Genomic DNA, 19,425 nt, shown 5'->3' on the forward strand with positions numbered 1-19,425 from the left:
TGGGCTTGTGGCTTCTCTCTGAGGTTTCTTTTGTAAATATCTGGCATTCACTGGGTTTTACTGTTTAGTACTGGTCAGAGTCTTGTTGCTTTTCTAGGCTGCTTTGTCATGTTTGAACCCTGACTTTGCTAACTCATCACCATCTCATGCTGTGAGTTGACCACGTTTAAGCCTAATACCAGAAAGCAAGTTTATCAATATCCAAATGTCCAAAGCACAGAGATAAGGGGATAAAGTCTTTACTTTTCGAGAAGAACTCTCATTAGGGGACAATTTTCTGAGCCCAGGATTTGAATCTGGGCTCATCCACTTACTAAATTTTTGGCCATGGACAAGTTATTTAAGCTCCTAGAGGCTCAGCTTCCTCACCCGCAGATGGAGTGGTAATATCTACCTCCCTGATTTGCTATAAGGGTTAAATAAGATGATAGATTGTAGCATTCTTTGCAGAATGTCCGGCACTTAGCAAGCACTTAGTACCTTTTAGTTTCATTCTTTTGCCCCCATCATCTTTTCCTGCCTAGACTGGCTTCCTTTAATTAATGTGCACACAGTAATCTAAGTAGAGAGCTAACCTGCAGATGATGGGACAATTTTCAAACTTGGAGCTTATACTGGGATTAAGGAGTGCCAACTTTAAACACATACTACCCAGCTGTTCTCTTCAAATATTTATACTGATCCATGCTTCTAACTCCATTTACCCCTTAGTCTTTCAGCAAAGATGTGAGCAAAAATCGGTCACCTTTACATTTCATTGAATATACTTTTCAAGAAAAATGGAGGAAGTTTCACTATTTAAAGGAAAAGAAAGGTGAAGTAGACAAGACACAACAGAAGATAGAAATGGGGTTTTCTGTTTGTTCATTTTGTCTTTGCTATCAGACATTTACTGGGTACCACCTGTGTGTCAGAGACTGTACAGAGCAATTTACATTCAATTTCTCATTTATCCTTCAACAATCCTAATGAGATGGGTACTATTATTGGCCCCATTTTACAGATGAATGAGCTGAGGCAAGGGATAGCCATTACATAATAGCTTAGTGTCCAGGATCACACATCTCCTTAGTGCCAAAGCTGGGATTTGAGCCTAGGCAGTCTGACTCCATCATGCTAAACCATGCCACCAACATCAGCACCTCCCAAAAAGGTCGAGGCCTTTGCAAGCTGAGTCATAGAAACTAACATAGTTTGACATTTTGCCCTGTGAGACCTCTTTTCAGATCAGGAAAGGGAGGGCAGTGGCTGAAATGCTCCTGTGATTTTTAAGGGCAGTAGCTTTGTATGAGAACCTTGAGAACAGAGAAGAATTATTGTCAGGAAGAAATGCACTGTCCTATGATACGTTCTTTTATGAATTACAAGTACTCATCCTTGGTAAGGCTTATAGTCGATCATTCAGGAGAGCTGTTACCATATCATTAGGTGGAACTTTCTTTTTATTTTTTCTTTCATCAGCCATAATTTCCATTGTTCTCAGGTTCAGTGCCCATTAGAAACATAGCAAATCCTTTCAAGGAAAAAATATTGCCAAAGAGCTCATCTGATGAAGACATTAATATATTTTTTGATTTAACAGTATTATTATTCAGTTTCAAATATCTTAGGGATGTGGGTTATATGGCATTTTGATTTTTTTCATAAGGTAAAACTACTAAAATTGTGAATTCCAGTCGCATGTAGGGACTCATGCCCACAATGTGTGCAGCCCTGTTTTTGCTTGTGGAAAAGGGAATGAGAAGATTTCTGAGATCCTTCCTAGCCCAAAACTGTTGTCTTTTTTCTAAACTCCTGCCCTGATACCACCAAACTGTCTCTTGGAAACCAAACAAAATTGTCTGATAGCCCCCTCAGGAAGCTCAGGTTCTGACAGGACTCTTGGGGAGAAGGAGAGGCAGGAGGGGAAAGAACAAACACTGACGAAAGCTGAGTTAGATGACTCACATAAAATTGCTGCTATTCAACTACTTTTTAACCTATAGAAATGGCAATTTCATATGGTGTAACCTAATACTAAATGCCAGGCCAGACACCTTTTATAGGTTATCATAATGACTTTATGAGGTAAGGATTATTCCCATAATTCAGATAACAAAACTGAATTAAATACCTAAAGTCATTGTCTTAGTTTCACCTCCCCCAAAAGCTAACCTGGAGTCAAGCACTTCGTGAGAGTAGAATATTTGGAAGACAATCCCAGGAAGCACTGAGAAGAGAACAGCGTCATGAGGCAGGGAAGAAAAGCCGTCGGCTATGGAGGCATTGTCAAGCCAGCTTCTCTGTGGGCAACTGGAGTTTAATCCTGCTGGGGAACTCTGGGAAACAGTGAGGAACACATGTTGCAGGGTTAACCCATTTAGGAGGACATGTGAGCTGGGCTGTTCATACACAGACTGTCTTTAGTCATAGGTCCAGCCTGCTTAGAATTGAGATAGTATATTAGTGCCCCAGTATTTCCACATCAGGCTGGAAATAGGTACGATATGTGCACTGCACTGAAGTGGTAAGGATGAGGGGATATGAGCAGGGCCCAGCTGTGTTATGAACAGAGGCAGGATTTGAACTTATGGCATACTAACCTCATAACCCATGTCCCTCCCACAAAAGCACAAGATACTGTCAAGTCGGGAAGGATTAGGGGCTCCAGGACTCAATTGTAGATTACGTTTGGACAGCTGTAAGACCACTCACCAGAGGAGCTACCATCCATGCTTTCTGCTGTGTAATAATACAATTGTATTTGTGTAGCTCTCAAAAGTTTACAAAATGCATGGACATTGATCATCTCATTCGGCTTTCATCATGCCCATGATGAGACAAACTAAAGTCCCTTTACTCATGAGATTATTATATTCATGTGTTTACTTCACAATTATTACGTGTTCCAGGCACTGTTCTAGTTAATGGAGATGTAGAGGTGGACCAAACAGAAACACATTCTGGCATGACATAATTCATATTCTAATGGGGGCAGCAGAATAAAAACAGAGATGATGATAATGTCATGTCATGATGGTACCATGAAAAAATTAAAACAAGAAAAGATGATGGCGATGGGCAAACATGCTAGTTTTTTTTTTTTTTTTAATTAGGGGTGAGCTCAGGAAAGGTGACTGCATTTAAGCAGGGAAGTAACGGCAATGAGAACACAAGTTTTGTGTCTGGAAGAAGAATGTCCCAGGCAGAATCAAGAACAGGACGAGCACTGCAATGTGAGCATAGCGAGAAGGGAGTCCAGAGGTCAGCAAGGAGAATGTTTCATGTCAGGGGCCACAGTCAATGCTCTGAGCATGATGAGGAACTCTTGGGGAATTTAAAGCAGGGAAGTGACGTGTTTTCATAGGTTCATTGTTTTGTTTATCTCTAAGTCATGTGGTCAGCAAGACCCAGAACCAGGACTAAAATTGAAGCCTTCTGACACCTGATACAGTGCTCCTCCCATTCAGGTCCATGGTTGGTCATTCTCTAGACCTGAATGTCCTTGCCATCCTGTTTTTCCTGTTCCTTGCATGGTTATTTGTGGTCTGCTAATCAAATCCCGTAACAGCTGTTGCCTGTTCCCAAGCCCAAGCATTTGGTTCCTTGGGACTTCCCTTTGCCATTTGTCCAGCTAATCAGCTTTAACATTCTCCTGTTTCTGTGAGCATCAGGTCCTCTTAGAGTTATCCAACAAAATTCTTCACCCACAAAGTAGCTCAACTACACTTTCAGCTTGACCATGCAACTCAAGTGAGGATTTAGGGAATTTAAAAATAGCCACTCTATCAGCCACTCTAAACACTCTAATCAGAACGTTGAACTTCACAGATTGCCGAGTATCTTCATAATATGAAGGATTTTTTCACAAATCAAGAACAAGTGAAATTTTCTCCCAGACTACGGGAATAAAGAGATTGCGGAACCTGTGGTTCACTGTACTGACTGTCTTATCCATACCAGTGTGGAATCAGGCAGAAGTTGCAATGAGATACTGCAATTGCATTTTCCTTCACCATCACTATTTTTTGTTTCTAAAACCTCAGATTTCTCTGCTTCAAATCCCAAGCTGCCTTGTTTTTTCAGCCAAGCCTACAAAGACAAACTCAGCTTGTTTGGAGAGTTACAATAAGGGCTGTCTTGGCTGCTTGTCAGTGTCAGTACCCGCAATAAGAGTGTTTAGTTTACCACCTTGTAGAGTAAGGAGCAAAACAGAACTATTCCACTCTCCCAGACCTGCACTAGCATTCCGTAACTGACAGAGGTAACCATTTGTCTTTTGTCACTGGAGCAGGTGAGCATGGCACCAGGCACACATGTGCAGAGGAAGTGTGTGGATAGATAGTCACTTGTTTGGCTATATCCACAGCTTAAATTTGGTGTCCTCTGGAAATGTAATCTTTCAAAGGCAGGATGATATTTCTGTTCACTTATTAAGGGATGACTAACTTGCTTTTGGCTGCACTACAAATGAATCACGGTAACAATCCCTAACTTGCGACTTCTGGCGTTCTGATGTAATGCGTTTCTATTAAAAGAAGAGGAAAGAGAGTGGGTGAGAGTGAGATCATGCAAAGACAGAACATAACACCAAGGGAGCTAGCGTAATTTATGAACTGCCGCAGCCAGATCCATCTACTTCAAGGTGTTTTCTTGCGTCCTGAGTGAGGATACCTTGCCAGTTAGCACCTACCCATTTACAGTTGCAGAATATAGACCCAGATCAAGACATGTAGTTTGGAGGTATTCAGTGAAGGGAACATTTCATTTAGGGGTGAAAACCAGATATTCCTTGAAAGCACTTTTAAGCACTTTTGATTTAGTGTCACTTGGAAGGTAATATTTGGGGACGGATGATATAGGTTAAGAAGTCAAATCATAATCTTCCTTTTTACATTTTTTTAATGTATGCAGCTTATTTGGGAGTAGAGGACGTGGGAAGGGGGTGGAAACGTGAGACAAGGAAGGGAAGACAGCCTATAAAGGGGGCGTCATCAGGCTAACTCCCACTGGAGGTGACTGGAGCTCCATCCTGCTGCGACATGGGGAACCCATACGAACTCCAGGTCTTCCCTCACAGATGAGATTGCTTGGGGACTGTTTGAGGCTGCCCCCAGAGCGTGTTAATTGCCCTGCATGGGCAGAGTGGCCTTCCTCCTTCCCTCCTCCCTTTTCAACAAGAAACAAAACAAAAAAAAAACCCAAAACCCTGCAAGGTATTGTATAAGATCCTCTAAACCCACAGGTATTTTTCCTGTGTTAATCACCACTCAGGAGCAGATACATCCTTCCTCCCTTCTGTACTGTCCTCTACAAAGTGTCCCTGCTGTCTTCTGAGGAAGATCTAAGTGTGCCAAGGAGAGGCAGAGAGGAAATTAGACTCTGGCCTGTCGTGACCAAGCAGCCCACGCTGGCTTTGTCCCAGGATCTGGCAGAAGGGGATTATAAGAGCCAGCGCCTCCCCAGAATGGGAAATCACTCAGAGAGGGAAATCTTTTTTTTTTTTTTTTCCCCCAGTAAACCTATATTCTTTACCCTGTTTTCCTTCTGGGTTTCATCTATCAGATCGGATTGCCCTGAAAAAGACCTTCAGTGTGTCAGAAAAGCATACCTCAAGTAGCTGTAATAATGTTCAATTTGATATTTATTAACTTTCTCTTAACTAGTGTCTGATTATGTAGTTTGTGGATATCACTCATCTTAGAATTATGTAGTGTTAAAACTGGAAGGGTCTGTCCTTAAATATTAGCTAGACCAACACCCTTTTTTACTGATAAATATGAGACGTGAAGTTTCAGACTTAAAGAAGCAGAGTGGGATTCCTGAAGTTTCTGACACTCTTAAGGTAGGTAATAGAAGCCACACTGGAAGTCAAAACTTTTTATTACTGGATTCCATTGTGCCCCAGGACCATTTTTCTTAGGAAGCCTGTCTTTGAAAAGTTTTATTTAGCAACACCAGAGGCTGGATGGAGATTAAGAAAAATCGTTAAACTCTAAACCCATCCAGTTCATGACCTGTTTATACTGCCATGTAATGTTGCTGCTGTCTGAACATGAGTTTAGCTGTTTGGATTATTTCTGGTCTCTCTTATTGGACCCCAGATCTCCAACTGTGGCCATCCCACAGCTCAGTCATATACACTGCCAGTCACTTGAAGCAGGTGAGCTGACAATTCTTTATCCACCCCCAAGTTGTCTTCATGCTCACTGCTGAATTTTTTGATCTATGCTGAGTGTCCTGCTGTGGAGTAAGACTTGATAATCAGGTCTGCCCTTATTTAAGGGCTCATCTTAGGTAAGTGATTGAAAGTCTCTAGGCCTCAGTTGTACCAGCTATAAAATGAAGATAATAGTATCACCATTGCCACAGTCTGTTTTAAATACATTTTTTAACTGTATAGAAAGCACTTAGAAAACTAATTACTATTATCATTATCATTCTTAACCAGAAGAATGATGAGAGCAAAGAAGCTAATAATTTACGTGATGTCAGAGCCTTAAAACTAATCTCAATCTAACACTCAGTTTTGGCCTCTTTGGCAGCAAATACAATAATAAAAAAAATATTGTTATTGAAATTGACACTGGTTCGGGCTTTACTAGTACAAAGCACTTGGCGTTGTTTACTGTTAGGATTTTCCCTTTGTTTTGGACACTGCATCTCGTGATTTTTTTCCACACGTGAGTGCAAGCACGCTAAATTCAGGGAAATTATCCTATTATTGACAGCATAGTAGGTTTGATGAGTACCTGTTGAATGTGTGTGTAATGAATAGTCTAGAATCTATACACAGTTATAGAAACATGGATTATATGTTATTTCACACGACAGATTTAGACCACATTAAGGGTCAGGACAATTAGTTTGTGTCATTTTTTCCTTCTTTTTCTTTTCTGAGAAGAGCGTCTCTTACCTAGTTCAAAAACAACCTTATATGGATTGCAGTTGTCCATTTTGTGGTTTATCTGAAGCATAGCTTCAAACCCTGGCTTTATTTTCCTTCTGTGAATATATCTGGTACTACAGTTTAGAACATCCACTAATGTTTCTACTGCATTGAGTGGGGTTCTTTTAGGGAAGTAAATCAGGACACTCTAAAACTCGGTATAGGAAGATGTTCAGGAAGCATGTGCAGTATATCTGCCCATGGCTATGTGGATTTCCAAGAGTGGATTGTGTCTGTGCTTATGTGTATTCATAAGCACCAAAGATCAGAACTGAGCCACTGCAGAAGTCATAGAAGGGAGTCTCAACTCCTTATTATAACTCTTATTATCCTCTCACCTCTTATTCCACAGTAGAATCCTACAGATTCCCCCTGCTAGGTGGGTGGCCTCAGCCAACACCCTGTCTCTGGCTGCTTTGTCACTTTGCAGAACTCTGCCACTCAGAAGCAAGAGTGACATGTTCTACCCACCACTCTATCGGAAAGTCAAGGCAGTTGCATCTTACAGCAGCTCTGGAACTGAGTTAAGAAACCTTCCCTCTCAAACTTCATTAAGGTTCTCATTTTCCAAGATTCCCTCCTATGGTCTTGTAGTACATGGGTTAACATGGTGTCTGTTTTCTTCAATGTATGGTCCTAGGGGTCATAGCAATAGATCTGCACAGTTGGAAGATCACTAAATAGTTTCTAACTCCCCACCCAGCAGGGCATGGTCGACATAGAGAATGGATGGAAAATATCCCCTTGCTATAATTGGGTTCAGCCCTGTGGCTTAACACCATCTTATTTGGCAATCTTTTTCTCTTGACATATTTAGTAATCACTTTAAGGGAGATTTATTACACTGCTCATGGGAACAAACAATGCACTAAATATTACACTTGGGCATGCTTTCAATACCACTCCTTTTCTAGCCTATTCTGAATCTTTTCCCAAAGTCTTTCTTCAATGCTTATCAAAACTCTCTCTTGTCTTTAAATTCCTCTAAGTTCTTCTTTCTTCCAAAATAACCTTTTATAATTTGAAATATTTTGTAACTAGGAGTTCTTTTAAATCAAAATTCACTGGGCCATGCTTAGAGAAGAATTGATAAAAACACACTTTCACAGCTTAAAATCACTGAAGACATTTTGCTCACCATTTAATCCCGAAGCATCAAAACAAACATTTAGCATATAATTAGGCTGTGAAAATAGCCTCCTAGGTGTGTGTGCGTGTGTGTGTGTGTGTGTGTGTGTGTGTGTGTGTGTGTGTGTTTACATATTTATATAAAGGAATTCAAATTATTTCAGCCAAACATAATACAATGAAATGTTTTCTGATCCTGTGGGTTGGCACCCATGAAGCGATGTGGGGCAAGGGGCCGCTGAGAATTAGGATTCTCGACTCATGCTCTGTGCTAATGAAGGCACTTTGACAGCTTGTGCCTCTCACACATTGTTTTAAAAACATAATATCCCACTCATCCAGGCACATGCGCAGCAAAATGTCTTAACAGATAATCTATTTAGAACAGATTTGAGAGAAAATATATCACGATCATGGAGAAGGTAATGAGTTCTAGTGGCACAGCTGCAGTATAACAACTCTGTGCATGTTAAATTCTAGCTTCTTCACAGATGAAGTGTCCTTCATTCATCAGATACGTCATAATGGCTATCTGTACTCTTGAGAGAATCCACTCAGTGCTAAGCACAGTCGTAGATGTACTAGTTTACTTAACACTCAACTACATGTCTGTCACTGGCCTCATTTTGCACACGGGCCACATTTTATACAGAGAAAGCAAAGCCACCACGAGGATAAGCTGCTGGTGAGTCGAAACAGTTAAACTAAGGACCTGTGTAGCTACCACTGAAACAGTAACATGATATGCCATTTTCAAAAAGACAGTGATGAGCCCTGCCATTCCTCCTACCTACGTGTCCTCCTGAGCCCCAGTTTTCTTCTCTGTAAAGTGACTTGTTGAGAGAATTTAAGTTGTGAAGCCCTGACACGTGGTAGTAGCTCATTTAACTCCCTTACTCCCACCACACCCCTCGACTACCTTGTTTTCTTATCTTCGACAGTAGATTACATATACTCGTAACATATCTGAAATGGAGCATTTGTGACTTTTAGGAGTGGGGCAGTAAAAGCACAAATTCAGAAATTAGTTGCTAACAAGAACCTTAGGCATTCAGATGCCGAGAGGTGTATGGTGAGGGGCCAAGAGCACAGGTTCTGGAGCCAGACTGCCTGGTATAGCCCAGCTCTGCCTCTTACTATGTGTGTGACATTGGACAATTGACTTGGCTTCTCTGTATTTCCTCATCTGAAAAATGAAGCTAGTACTTGTACCTACTTTGTAATTTGCTGCAAGGATTAAATAAGTTTATCTGTGTAAAGAGCCTAGAATTGTGCCTGGCATGTAGTAGGGGCAGTTAAATTAGTGCTTCTATTCTCATGCATATTTTGATGACAAGCATTCAGTACCTGGGCACAGCAAATTCAATATGGAGCAAGGTGTGTAGAATAAATCCCATTGTTCTCCTTCAGCATGATTCCCATATATCCCAGCCAGGCTCTTACAGTTATAGCTCCCTTCCCATACATGAAGGCAAGGAAAGCCAGAGAAAACAAGGACCCTCAAGGTAAACCTCTTGTCTTTTATGGTAGAGAGTGATTTAATTGGATGAAGAGATCATTTAGTTGTCCTGCAAATCGGCATCAAAGGACGAGCCAGCAGAGGATCTCTGCATTTGGAATTGCACCTTAAGTTCACTTTTTATGTTACATTTTCAAGAGGGAAACTGAACAGGGGACCTATATAAGATTTCCCAACAGTATAGACCAATTGGGTCACAAATGAAGAACACGTGGAAAGAATACTGGTACTTTAATGCAGCATTTCTCAAACGTCAGCTGCATCAGAATTCTTAAGTGGGCTTGTGAAAACCCAGATTCCTGGGCTCCACCCCAGAAATTCTGATTTACCAGGTCTGGGATGGTGCCGAAGAATTTTCGTTTCTGACAAGCTCCCAGGTGCTTGTGCTGCTGCTGTTGTTCTAGGGGCCACATTGTGAGAACCACTGGTCAAATGTGTGTTTCACATTCCTTCTACCTATTTCTGATCTAGGTTTATAACATTTGATTTGAACTGTTTAGCTTAGAGACGGAATGTCCACCCTCTCCAAAAAACAAAACTAGAAATATTTGATTAATAAATGCTGTCATTTTTTTCCCCACAGTTGCATGCTGCTGTCACCAAGATCCAGGTTCCAAGGCCTGGTTTCAATTACACGTTTGCCCATATATGTATCCTGAATAATGATAAGACTTGCATCGTGGATGACATAGTGCACGTCCTGGAAGAGCTAAAGAACGCTCGGGCCACCAATCGGACCAATTTTGCTATCACATACCCAATCACTCACTTAAAGGACGGGAGGGCTGTGTACAATGGGCACCAGCTTGGGGGCGTCACTGTGCACAGCAAAGACCGGGTGAAATCTGCAGAGGCCATCCAGCTCACCTACTACCTGCAGTCCATCAACAGTCTCAATGACATGGTGGCTGAGAGGTGGGAGTCAAGCTTCTGCGACACTGTCAGACTGTTTCAGAAATCCAACAGCAAAGTCAAAATGTACCCTTACACGTCCTCCTCACTGAGGGAAGATTTCCAGAAGACCAGCCGCGTTTCGGAACGTTACCTGGTTACCAGCCTGATCCTGGTGGTTGCCATGGCCATCCTGTGCTGCTCTATGCAGGACTGCGTCCGCAGCAAACCCTGGCTAGGCCTGCTCGGATTGGTGACCATAAGCCTGGCCACTCTCACTGCAGCCGGGATCATCAATCTTACCGGTGGGAAATATAATTCCACCTTCCTGGGAGTCCCTTTCGTCATGCTAGGTAATTACTACTCTTCTTTCTTCTGTTTCCTCCTGCTGGTGGTGTTGACTAGGTTCCTAAAAGGCCAGGAGTAGCCTTCTAACAACTTTGTTTCATTTATAGTATCTTCATTTTGCCCAAAAGTCCTGGGACCCACTCTATAAAGTGCTGGTAATCATCAAAACACAACCTAATCTGGTAAATGTGCCAGAAGTTCAAAGTCCTGGGTTCTAGCGCTGACTCTCCATTGAGCAGCCATGTGGTGTTTAGCAGGTATTAATCTTCTCTGTGTCCCAGTGTCTTAGGTTGGGCTTCCCCATAAGCAGGTCCCTGAGAAAAAGATGTGGATATAAGTAGTGTATTTGGGAGGTGAGCCCAGGAAGCACCAGTACGGGAGTGAGGAAGTGGAGGTTGAAGGCACTTCAGTTGAAGGCAGGCAGTTGAAGGTATGTTAATGAGCCCAAGGTATATTACATTCGGCCGGCTGCTGTGTGCACCTGTGGTTCAGCCCCACTGGGGACCTTTGGGAGACCTTGTAAAACACACCTCGGAGAGGTCCTCCCCCCGGGTGAGAAATTTGGGCTATTTTCCCACAGACCCTTTGTGATTCTTTGAGGGCTGCTCCCCAGGCCAGTTAACTCCCAGCACTTCCCAGGGAAGACCGAGCACACTCCTGCAGGCAGAGAAATCCTTCAGGTAACTTTGTAGTTATTAGCCTTCAGCAAGCTCAAGAATGGGGAATGGGAGGGCATGCTGGGTTGGCACTGAGCGTGTCTGCTACTCTCAGTTTCCCCACCTTATGAACAGAGTGGATGTGAGCATCACACAAAAGGACATGATAAATGTATAAGAACTTTGAAAGTGACATGTGAGATACCAGTAGGAAGTAACTTTTTTTCCTATTCTTACTATGAACTCAGGAGAATATTTGAAAGCGATGCTGATGGTGACAGCGTGTTTCCAGTGTGTCCACTCAGGGAGCTGCAGGAACTCCCTGATGGAGATTAATGGTCAAAACAAAGCCATAGTGGCCATAACGTCGGTTGCCCTGTCCATCTGTTATCGAAAATGGCATGCCCAGCAAGCCTGATGGCAGGGTTCTTGCTGGCCAAGGATTCAAGAGGTTCACTTTGCCTCTTTTCTATGGCAGCTTCTCATCAATTCCTTTAACAAAATTAAAATGTCATTTGGAATCAGATACTAACATGACAAACGAAGTGGCACTTTTTTGTTAACTAAGAAATAACCACTGTTGAGGTCGTTAGTGTGCCTTATGCCCTGTTTTAGAGTAGTAGAAAAGAATTTCCTCAGGAAATCTCTGCTGTGTTATGGGCACATGATGAGCAGGGCTGCTGGGGCTGCAAAGCAACAGAATTACATTCTGCCCTCGATTCTCTGTGGCCTGAGGAATTGAAACCTAGTCAATAAACATATACTAGAAGCTTTTGTGAAGAGCTGGGCACTGTAAGGAGACTGAGCAGCCTGATAATTTGATAATGTACTTGTCACTGCTGAAAACAACAGAGAAGAAAGCCGCTGTACCTCCTCCTGAGTTCAGTCTATTAAGAAAGCAGCATAACTTGCCGCTTTAAAATAACCCCAAGACCGTGTGGGTTGACTGTGGAATACAGAGTGGTTCCTTGAAGAGTGAGTAGGACTGAGTATTAGTAGCTTCTGAAACAGAGGCTTGTATCAAAGTTGAAATTAAGATGTTTTGCTCATGATTAGTCACAATCTTGAATGTTTTGGGGGTTACGGGAAGGGTTTTCGTTTAGTTTCATTTTCTAGCTTTTCATTTTCTTGCTGCTTTTGTGGGAGGAAGAGAAATAGGAATAAGAAAAGAGTGGGGAACTGAAGGGAGATCGTTAAGTTTCTTAAGGTGAGGCAAAAGGACACCGGAGCTAGAAAAAGGACAATCAGTGCTGATTTTATGACATTCCAGGATGTTACCAGTGAGCTCAAAGCATGTGAGAATATGTAAAGCTTCTGAAAAGTTAATTTACTAAGTAAAATAAAATTATAATATTTAAAGTTTCTTAAAATTAATTTTAAGTAAAGTAAAATAGCAGTATTCAAAACTTCATTTCACTAAAAAATGAAACTGTAATACTCAAAACTTCTTAAAATTAGTTTTATAAAGTAAATTGCAATATTTAAAATTTCTTAAAACTTACCTTTTTGTACTTTTTAAAGAGGTTTTAAATATTGTAAGGGAAAGTCAACACAAAACAGACCATGGCAGATAGTATTGGTGCAGGGAAGGATGTAAGAGACGGTAGGATGGAAAGATGCTGTTAGCAGGGAAGTGTCTTTAAAAAACAAATCCAGAAATAGTAATGCCACAGACCCACAAAGACTGAGTATCACTGAACTTTACATCAGAGTTCAATTCAGAAAAAATCTAGCATTTGCAGTGAAAGAGACCATGCACCACACGTGCCCAATAAGCCCTTGTTTGCAATTTGTGAGAAATGTTACGTGCATTGATTTGATGGCAGTTTTCCCTGCTGACAATCAGTGTGCAACCTTTCTATACATTCTCAGCCCAAAGAGTTCTCAAATTACTTAGTCATAACATGAAAGGAAGCTACATGTTTTAGTAGCTAAGGCCCATTTACAATAAATACTTTGCACGATGTAATGGGTGCTTAATACGCTCATAAAGCTAACAGTGCCTGGATTTAGGATGTTCGCCCTCCTGTATTTCTCAGATAAACTCTTCATTTTTAAGAGTTTATAAAATGAAATATAAGCAAGAGCAGCTTCATAAATGTTGCATTCAAGGCCATCGCTTACTTCTGGGGTTTTTTGATGACCAGTCCTAAAATGCCAGTAAATATTTCAAATGACCAAGAAGAAATGCAGTGCTAAGGGTTTTGGTACTACGGTAAACTGTCCAGTGTTTAAATTTTCATGTCTGTAACTTAAAATGGCTATGCTTAACCTAAGCAGATTTCAGCAAATCTTGATTTAGTATGTTATATAAATACAAAATCAAATCAAAAAGTAGATAGCCTCATTTAAAAGGTAAAGTATCTTAGAAAAAGTCTCAAACACGGACATTTCCTTGGCTGTCAATAGGTCTATAATGTGATAAACATTATAGATTTAAAATTCAACAAACTGAACATTGTCAGTGTGATTCTGGTCACACAGGCCAAATCCAGCCAAATGCCAAAATGACACTAGATTTAGAATGGAAAATTTCAAGATCACATGTGTCAAGCAGTATTAACCTGACAAAATTCCAGAAGAGGAAAGAATTTGGATAAACTCTTAAGAGTTCACCATAATGGGATGTGACTGTGTGTTTCTAGCCAAGATGATATGCGACAGTTCTGGCAATAGGAATATATCCTACACAGATGAATCATTTTGGCAATGATGTAAGCATAGATACATCATGATTTAGAATGTTTTTAATCAGTGTTGTGCATACTAGACAATCCCACTTCTGCCAAAACCTCTGTCCAGATGAGTCATATCAGTTTATTTAGAGCTGAAATCCTAAAAGGTCTACAGCGTTATAAATGTTCATCGACATTTTTTAGTTACTCTAATTTGGAGAAGAGTTTATTTGGTCTATACCCTTATCGTGCATAAAATAATATCCCTTTCCAAATATATTGATATCAAGTAGTGAGTTACTTGAATTGCTATTTCTGAATATATGATGCTAATTATTTTAATCTGTTATGGAATTTCCTTTAAAAGATGAAGATTTACACCATTATTCTCCAGTTGGGTACGATTTTTAAAATTGGCATAGGTCTTCTGTGTGCAAGCTCTCCTTAACAGGCTTCAAGTTTCCACAGCTTTGCTGATCAGATACAAATCAGGAAAGGGATAGAATGTTAGAGGATATAGAATCGAACCAAAGGAAAGTTTTCTCCCTTCTGCATCTGGAAGGTTTGTTGCTTCATGTACATCCTGTACAGCTAAAAAGGAGAATTGAAGTCATAGTGAAAGAGTTTGGATATTAGTTTCTACATGTAATCAAGTTTATAAAGGTTGCTTTGCATTTATCAAGTTACAAGAGCCCCAGAGATTTATGAGATGAAAAATACTCTTTAAGCCCTTTTTCAAATGTTTGGGATTTTGAGGTCAGATGTCAGATCCAGGGTGTTCTCTTCCTTTTGAATTATCCAGCCAGGCCACTCAGATTCAAGGATGTGAAAGGAAGAAAGAATTAGTGGATTATTTCTAATTTGCGGATTAGTGCTAGGAAAAGAATAATAGCAGGGAAGTTTGGCTTCTTTTAGCTGGACATTTTAAGATTATTCATATGTAGCAGAAACCAGAAGATTGGGTTCCATTCTTCAAGAATTTGCTCTCATATGATGCCACTTGAAATATAATGCAGTATGTGGAGCTCATAAAAGGGGAAGGGCAAAAACTCTCATGCAAAAAATTTAGTTCCAACTGAAAAATTGAAATTCTTAATTATTTTTGCTCTAAACTTAAGCAAACCTGAACGATTTTGCTTTCCTGAAGAGTATTCTGATACATTTCGAAAGTCATGGAAAATGGGGGAAAAATCAGTCAGATAATAATAAAATTTAAACCATATGAAATTGCCAGTATCCAACCATTTTTGGCCTACAAACTTGGTACCATTATCTGGTCATTTTTGAACTACAAAAATGGTAATTTTCTGTGGTTCAGCCTAATACATTATTGTAGAAATCCATTATTTGCAACAATATGACAATTTTGCCTGATGGAGTAGAAGTATATTAGAATGCTGTGGAAATACTTTGCTTAGATATAAATCAGCACTAGGTTCAGCATGTTCTAGAGAAAAAAAGTGATTTATAAGGGTTTTGTTGTTCACATTTTTGTGTACATCTATTTTTTCAAAAGAGATATTTTATTTTACAGTATTTCCCAAGTTTGTCTCCCGAATATCTTTTTTTGTAATGGTCCACGCTCATTATGGGACTGATTTACAAGGAGGTTATGTCATTTAGGCTTCTAATTCGTTCTTGCCCTTTTATTCTTATGCTCCACCAATCACATTAGGGTGAGAGTAGGTGGAAATAAATAGGTTTAGGGGAATGGAAGAAAACAAGTTTTATTGTTCTACTTTTACCCATAAAGTAAGACAGGAACAGGACTTGGGGGCACAAGTCCAGGAAGGCAGAACTCAGTCAGAGGAATACAAAGGGGCTTTGTCTTTGACCCAGGATTCCCAGATATCCTCTGGGTGGTCTGTCTACCGGGTCGTGCCCAGGGAGTGAGGGAGTGACAGACCCTGTAAAGGTTGGGCAGCAGGAGGCAACATCAGGACACTGAACTAAACATAGACCCTGAGGAGAAATACCTAGTGTCTACATTTGGACTAGACTCTCAGAAAGTCACAGCTGGGCAGTCTTGACCAGATGGATATACAGAAGCTCACAACCGAAACAGGTTCATAGTTATTGTCAAGGAAACCCTGCATTTCACCAAGGCTAATTTATTACTCAAGAACCAAAATATAGACAGATGGAGCCCAAGAGAGGGATTCTGTAGCCCCTTCTCTACACTGATTGGTGTAGCAACACTAACATTATTTTGCCTCATCAGTAAAATAAATTTCACATCAGCCTACTATTCATCTTGTGTGTATGTGTGTCTTTATAGCGTATGTGCATAATATATATTATATATCACATTAGCTGTATTATATATCATATGCAATATGATATGTAGTAAGCTCATGTTATGTATTTATATGTATACAATGTGTTTATAACATATATTATGTAATATACATTGCTTTAATGTTTAAATAGAAGTGCTATATATTTCTCTGTATATACTATCCGGTATAGGAGTGCAACATTTTGTATGTAAATATATAAAGTATATTTGAATAGAATATGCCATATATACATAAGTTTATATATTACATTTGTATTCTATACAAAAAGAAATTAAGCAATGAATATATGCTATGGCCACATTTATACACACTGGTGTTACATAATGTACATACACACAATATCTAAATACTTTATCTTTAAACAAGGAAGAGCTATAAGCAAATTCATTTCTAGGGCTCTCTTTTACAGCGATATAGTGAAGAAAAATCCTTTCTAAGACTAAAACCCAATGCTCTGATTAGAAATTTCAAAATGTGACAAGTCTCTAGTACAAAGAATAAGATGTGTGTGTTCCCCCTGATGTGAGCATCTGTCTTTACTTAAACAGAGTACACCTTTATTCTTACTCTTAACTCTGAGACAAAACAGGCTGCAATAAACCAAACAAGTCAGCTTGTAAAGTAAATGTTTATAACTGGCAAAGTGTAAATGTAACCCAATTAATAAACTTCTCCCTGAAAATAGATGTTACTCAACCCAGACATATATACACTTTAAATTTCTTCTCAAAAACACAAAAATCATGAATTTATGTGGAAGAAATTGAAAAACAGGCATCTTATAAACATGAGCTACTTAGTGAAGCCTTTCTAAGAATAAAATAGGCTTTAAGCAGATTTTACTTATGGATTATAGTCTACGAATTTTTGAGAAGAATGTAGTAATTTCATTTCCATACATGAAATTTGGCACTGCCAGGGCATGCTATAAACAGCTTCATTGACTCATGATATTAAATGTTTTCACACTGAAACTGAAAGATCATCCATCAATCAGCAAGCCATCCCATTTCCTCCTTCTTAGCCATTCCTTACTTTGAGGAACTCAGGATGAGGAAATCCTGCTAGGGTGGAGAGGATTAAAATGTGAGTAGCACCCAGTGGCATCTCTCAGCTGCTGTTTTGTGACTGTGTATGTTGGGACAGGTGGGAAAATCTGGGCCTGAAGAAAAATCTGACTTACAAAATCCAGAAGTATTATACAAAGTAGATCAATTTGCCTATGATTATTCATTGAAAACCAAACAACAATAAAAAAATCACCCAGACTGTCTCCAATAGCAAAACCACTAAATACATTTAAAATATTATTCACTTTATGAGCAACTTTCCAGAAGTATATCTACTGGGTAAAGAAATGTTAACTCTCAACTATTTGTTAGTGGATTCTGTCTTACTGGATTATAAACAACCCTGAAGGCTTTGGTCAGGACCCAGAAAGTTCTGGGTGACAGTGAGATTTAATCTCTGAGGGTGCTTGATAGTCACCCTCAGTGATGGGATTAGCCAGTTGAGGTTTTTTCCCACCATTAGGGTTGTTTATCATCTGTGCTTCTTTTTCTCTTCATTAGCTTCAAAGTCTGAGAGTTAACAACACATTCAGATATAAAAATTCTTTTGAGAATAAGAAAAATTATTAGCCTAAATTCTTCACTATTTTATTTTATTAGATGACAACCCCAAAGTTCACTGCCAATAAAATTAATAAAAGCAGTTTTCTTTTCAAAATCACACTCCTGCCCCAAGTTTTGCCTCAACATTGGTGAAGAGCCCTGCTGGCCTGACAAAAACCTCGAGCTGCCTCAGAGTATTCACTCATGAATAATTAGAACTTGGCGCTCTCTTCTCTCTCTCTCTCTCTCTCTTTCTCTTTATGTGTGTGTGTGTGTGTGTGTGTGTGTGTGTGTGTTTTCACATGCTGATATGCATTTGTTCTTATGCATGTAACAATACAGACATCCGGGGTAACAAAAATAGAAACAAACATCTTGAATATGCTTTTAAAGGACAAGAGAATGCTTTAAAAGCATTTTTATCTTCAAAATCCGATAGAATCAGTATGTGTTTAACAGTTCCCGTTGGAAACTCCTCAGTCTTGCACTGTGACTGTAAAAGAAGGAATCCCCTAGGATGTTGTATCATCCAGGGTAATCCTTGGAATGTGAGGATGTCAGGATATTGAGGTTCCTGATATCCTCACTATGATATAGTCTTTTACCTCAAGGTCTCAGGCTGTGACCTGGCCCTCAAATGATGAGTCATGACTCCCATTACCACCACAGGGTCCCTAGTGACCAAAATCACTAGGTAGCTCTGCCCTGCCCCCACCCCATGAGTTCTGTCACCAGGGATTCCGTGTGAACAGGCTTGGGACTTTGGAGATGGGAAATTGTTATTTGCCAAAGTGATGCTTTATACCAATGACATAGGCCCACTGGTCATATTTAACAGAGAAGCTTATAGAACTCCTACTTTGTAGAGAAGTTTTTAAAACTAAAGTGCAAAGCAAACAGCAGTACTTTTGCTTTTAAAATACCTTTTTAAAAAGTAGGAAACAATAGTCAGACCTCTGAAAAGTATCTTCAGTCCACATGCAGTATCTGTTTGCCTGTGTCTGTAAGATTTGGCGTCAGAGTTCTGCTTGCTGGACTACAGCCCCAAAATTAGGAGAGCAGGTTGGGCATGGTGGCTCACACCTGTAATCCCAGCACTTTGGGAGGCCGAGGCAGGCAGATCACCTGAGGTCAGGAGTTCAAGACCAGCCTGGCCAATATGGTGAAACCCCGTCTCTACTAAAACTACAAAAATTACCCAGGCGTGGTGGCGGGTGCCTGTAATCCCAGCTACCCAGGAGGCTGAGGCAGGAGAATCGCTGGAACCCGGGAGGTCGAGGCTGCAGTGAGCAGAGATTGCGCCACTGCACTCCAGCCTGGGAGACAGAGTGAGACTCCGTCTCCAAAAAAAAAAAGCAATGAATGAT

At 40.2% G+C, this 19,425-nt stretch overlaps 1 protein-coding gene across 1 annotated transcript in view; it reads left to right on the plus strand.

Moving 5' to 3' along the window:
• PTCHD1 (patched domain containing 1) overlaps window positions 1-19,425 on the plus strand; it is a 65,907-nt gene that overhangs the window by 34,425 nt on the left and 12,057 nt on the right. The window contains exon 2 of the mRNA XM_054472538.2: window positions 10,159-10,819. Within this exon, the coding sequence (XP_054328513.1) occupies window positions 10,159-10,819 (661 nt within the window). The remainder of the gene's footprint in view (window positions 1-10,158; window positions 10,820-19,425) is intronic.

The sequence above is a fragment of the Pongo pygmaeus genome, chromosome X (assembly GCF_028885625.2).
Source record: "Pongo pygmaeus isolate AG05252 chromosome X, NHGRI_mPonPyg2-v2.0_pri, whole genome shotgun sequence".
Classification (NCBI taxonomy): Eukaryota; Metazoa; Chordata; class Mammalia; order Primates; family Hominidae; genus Pongo; species Pongo pygmaeus.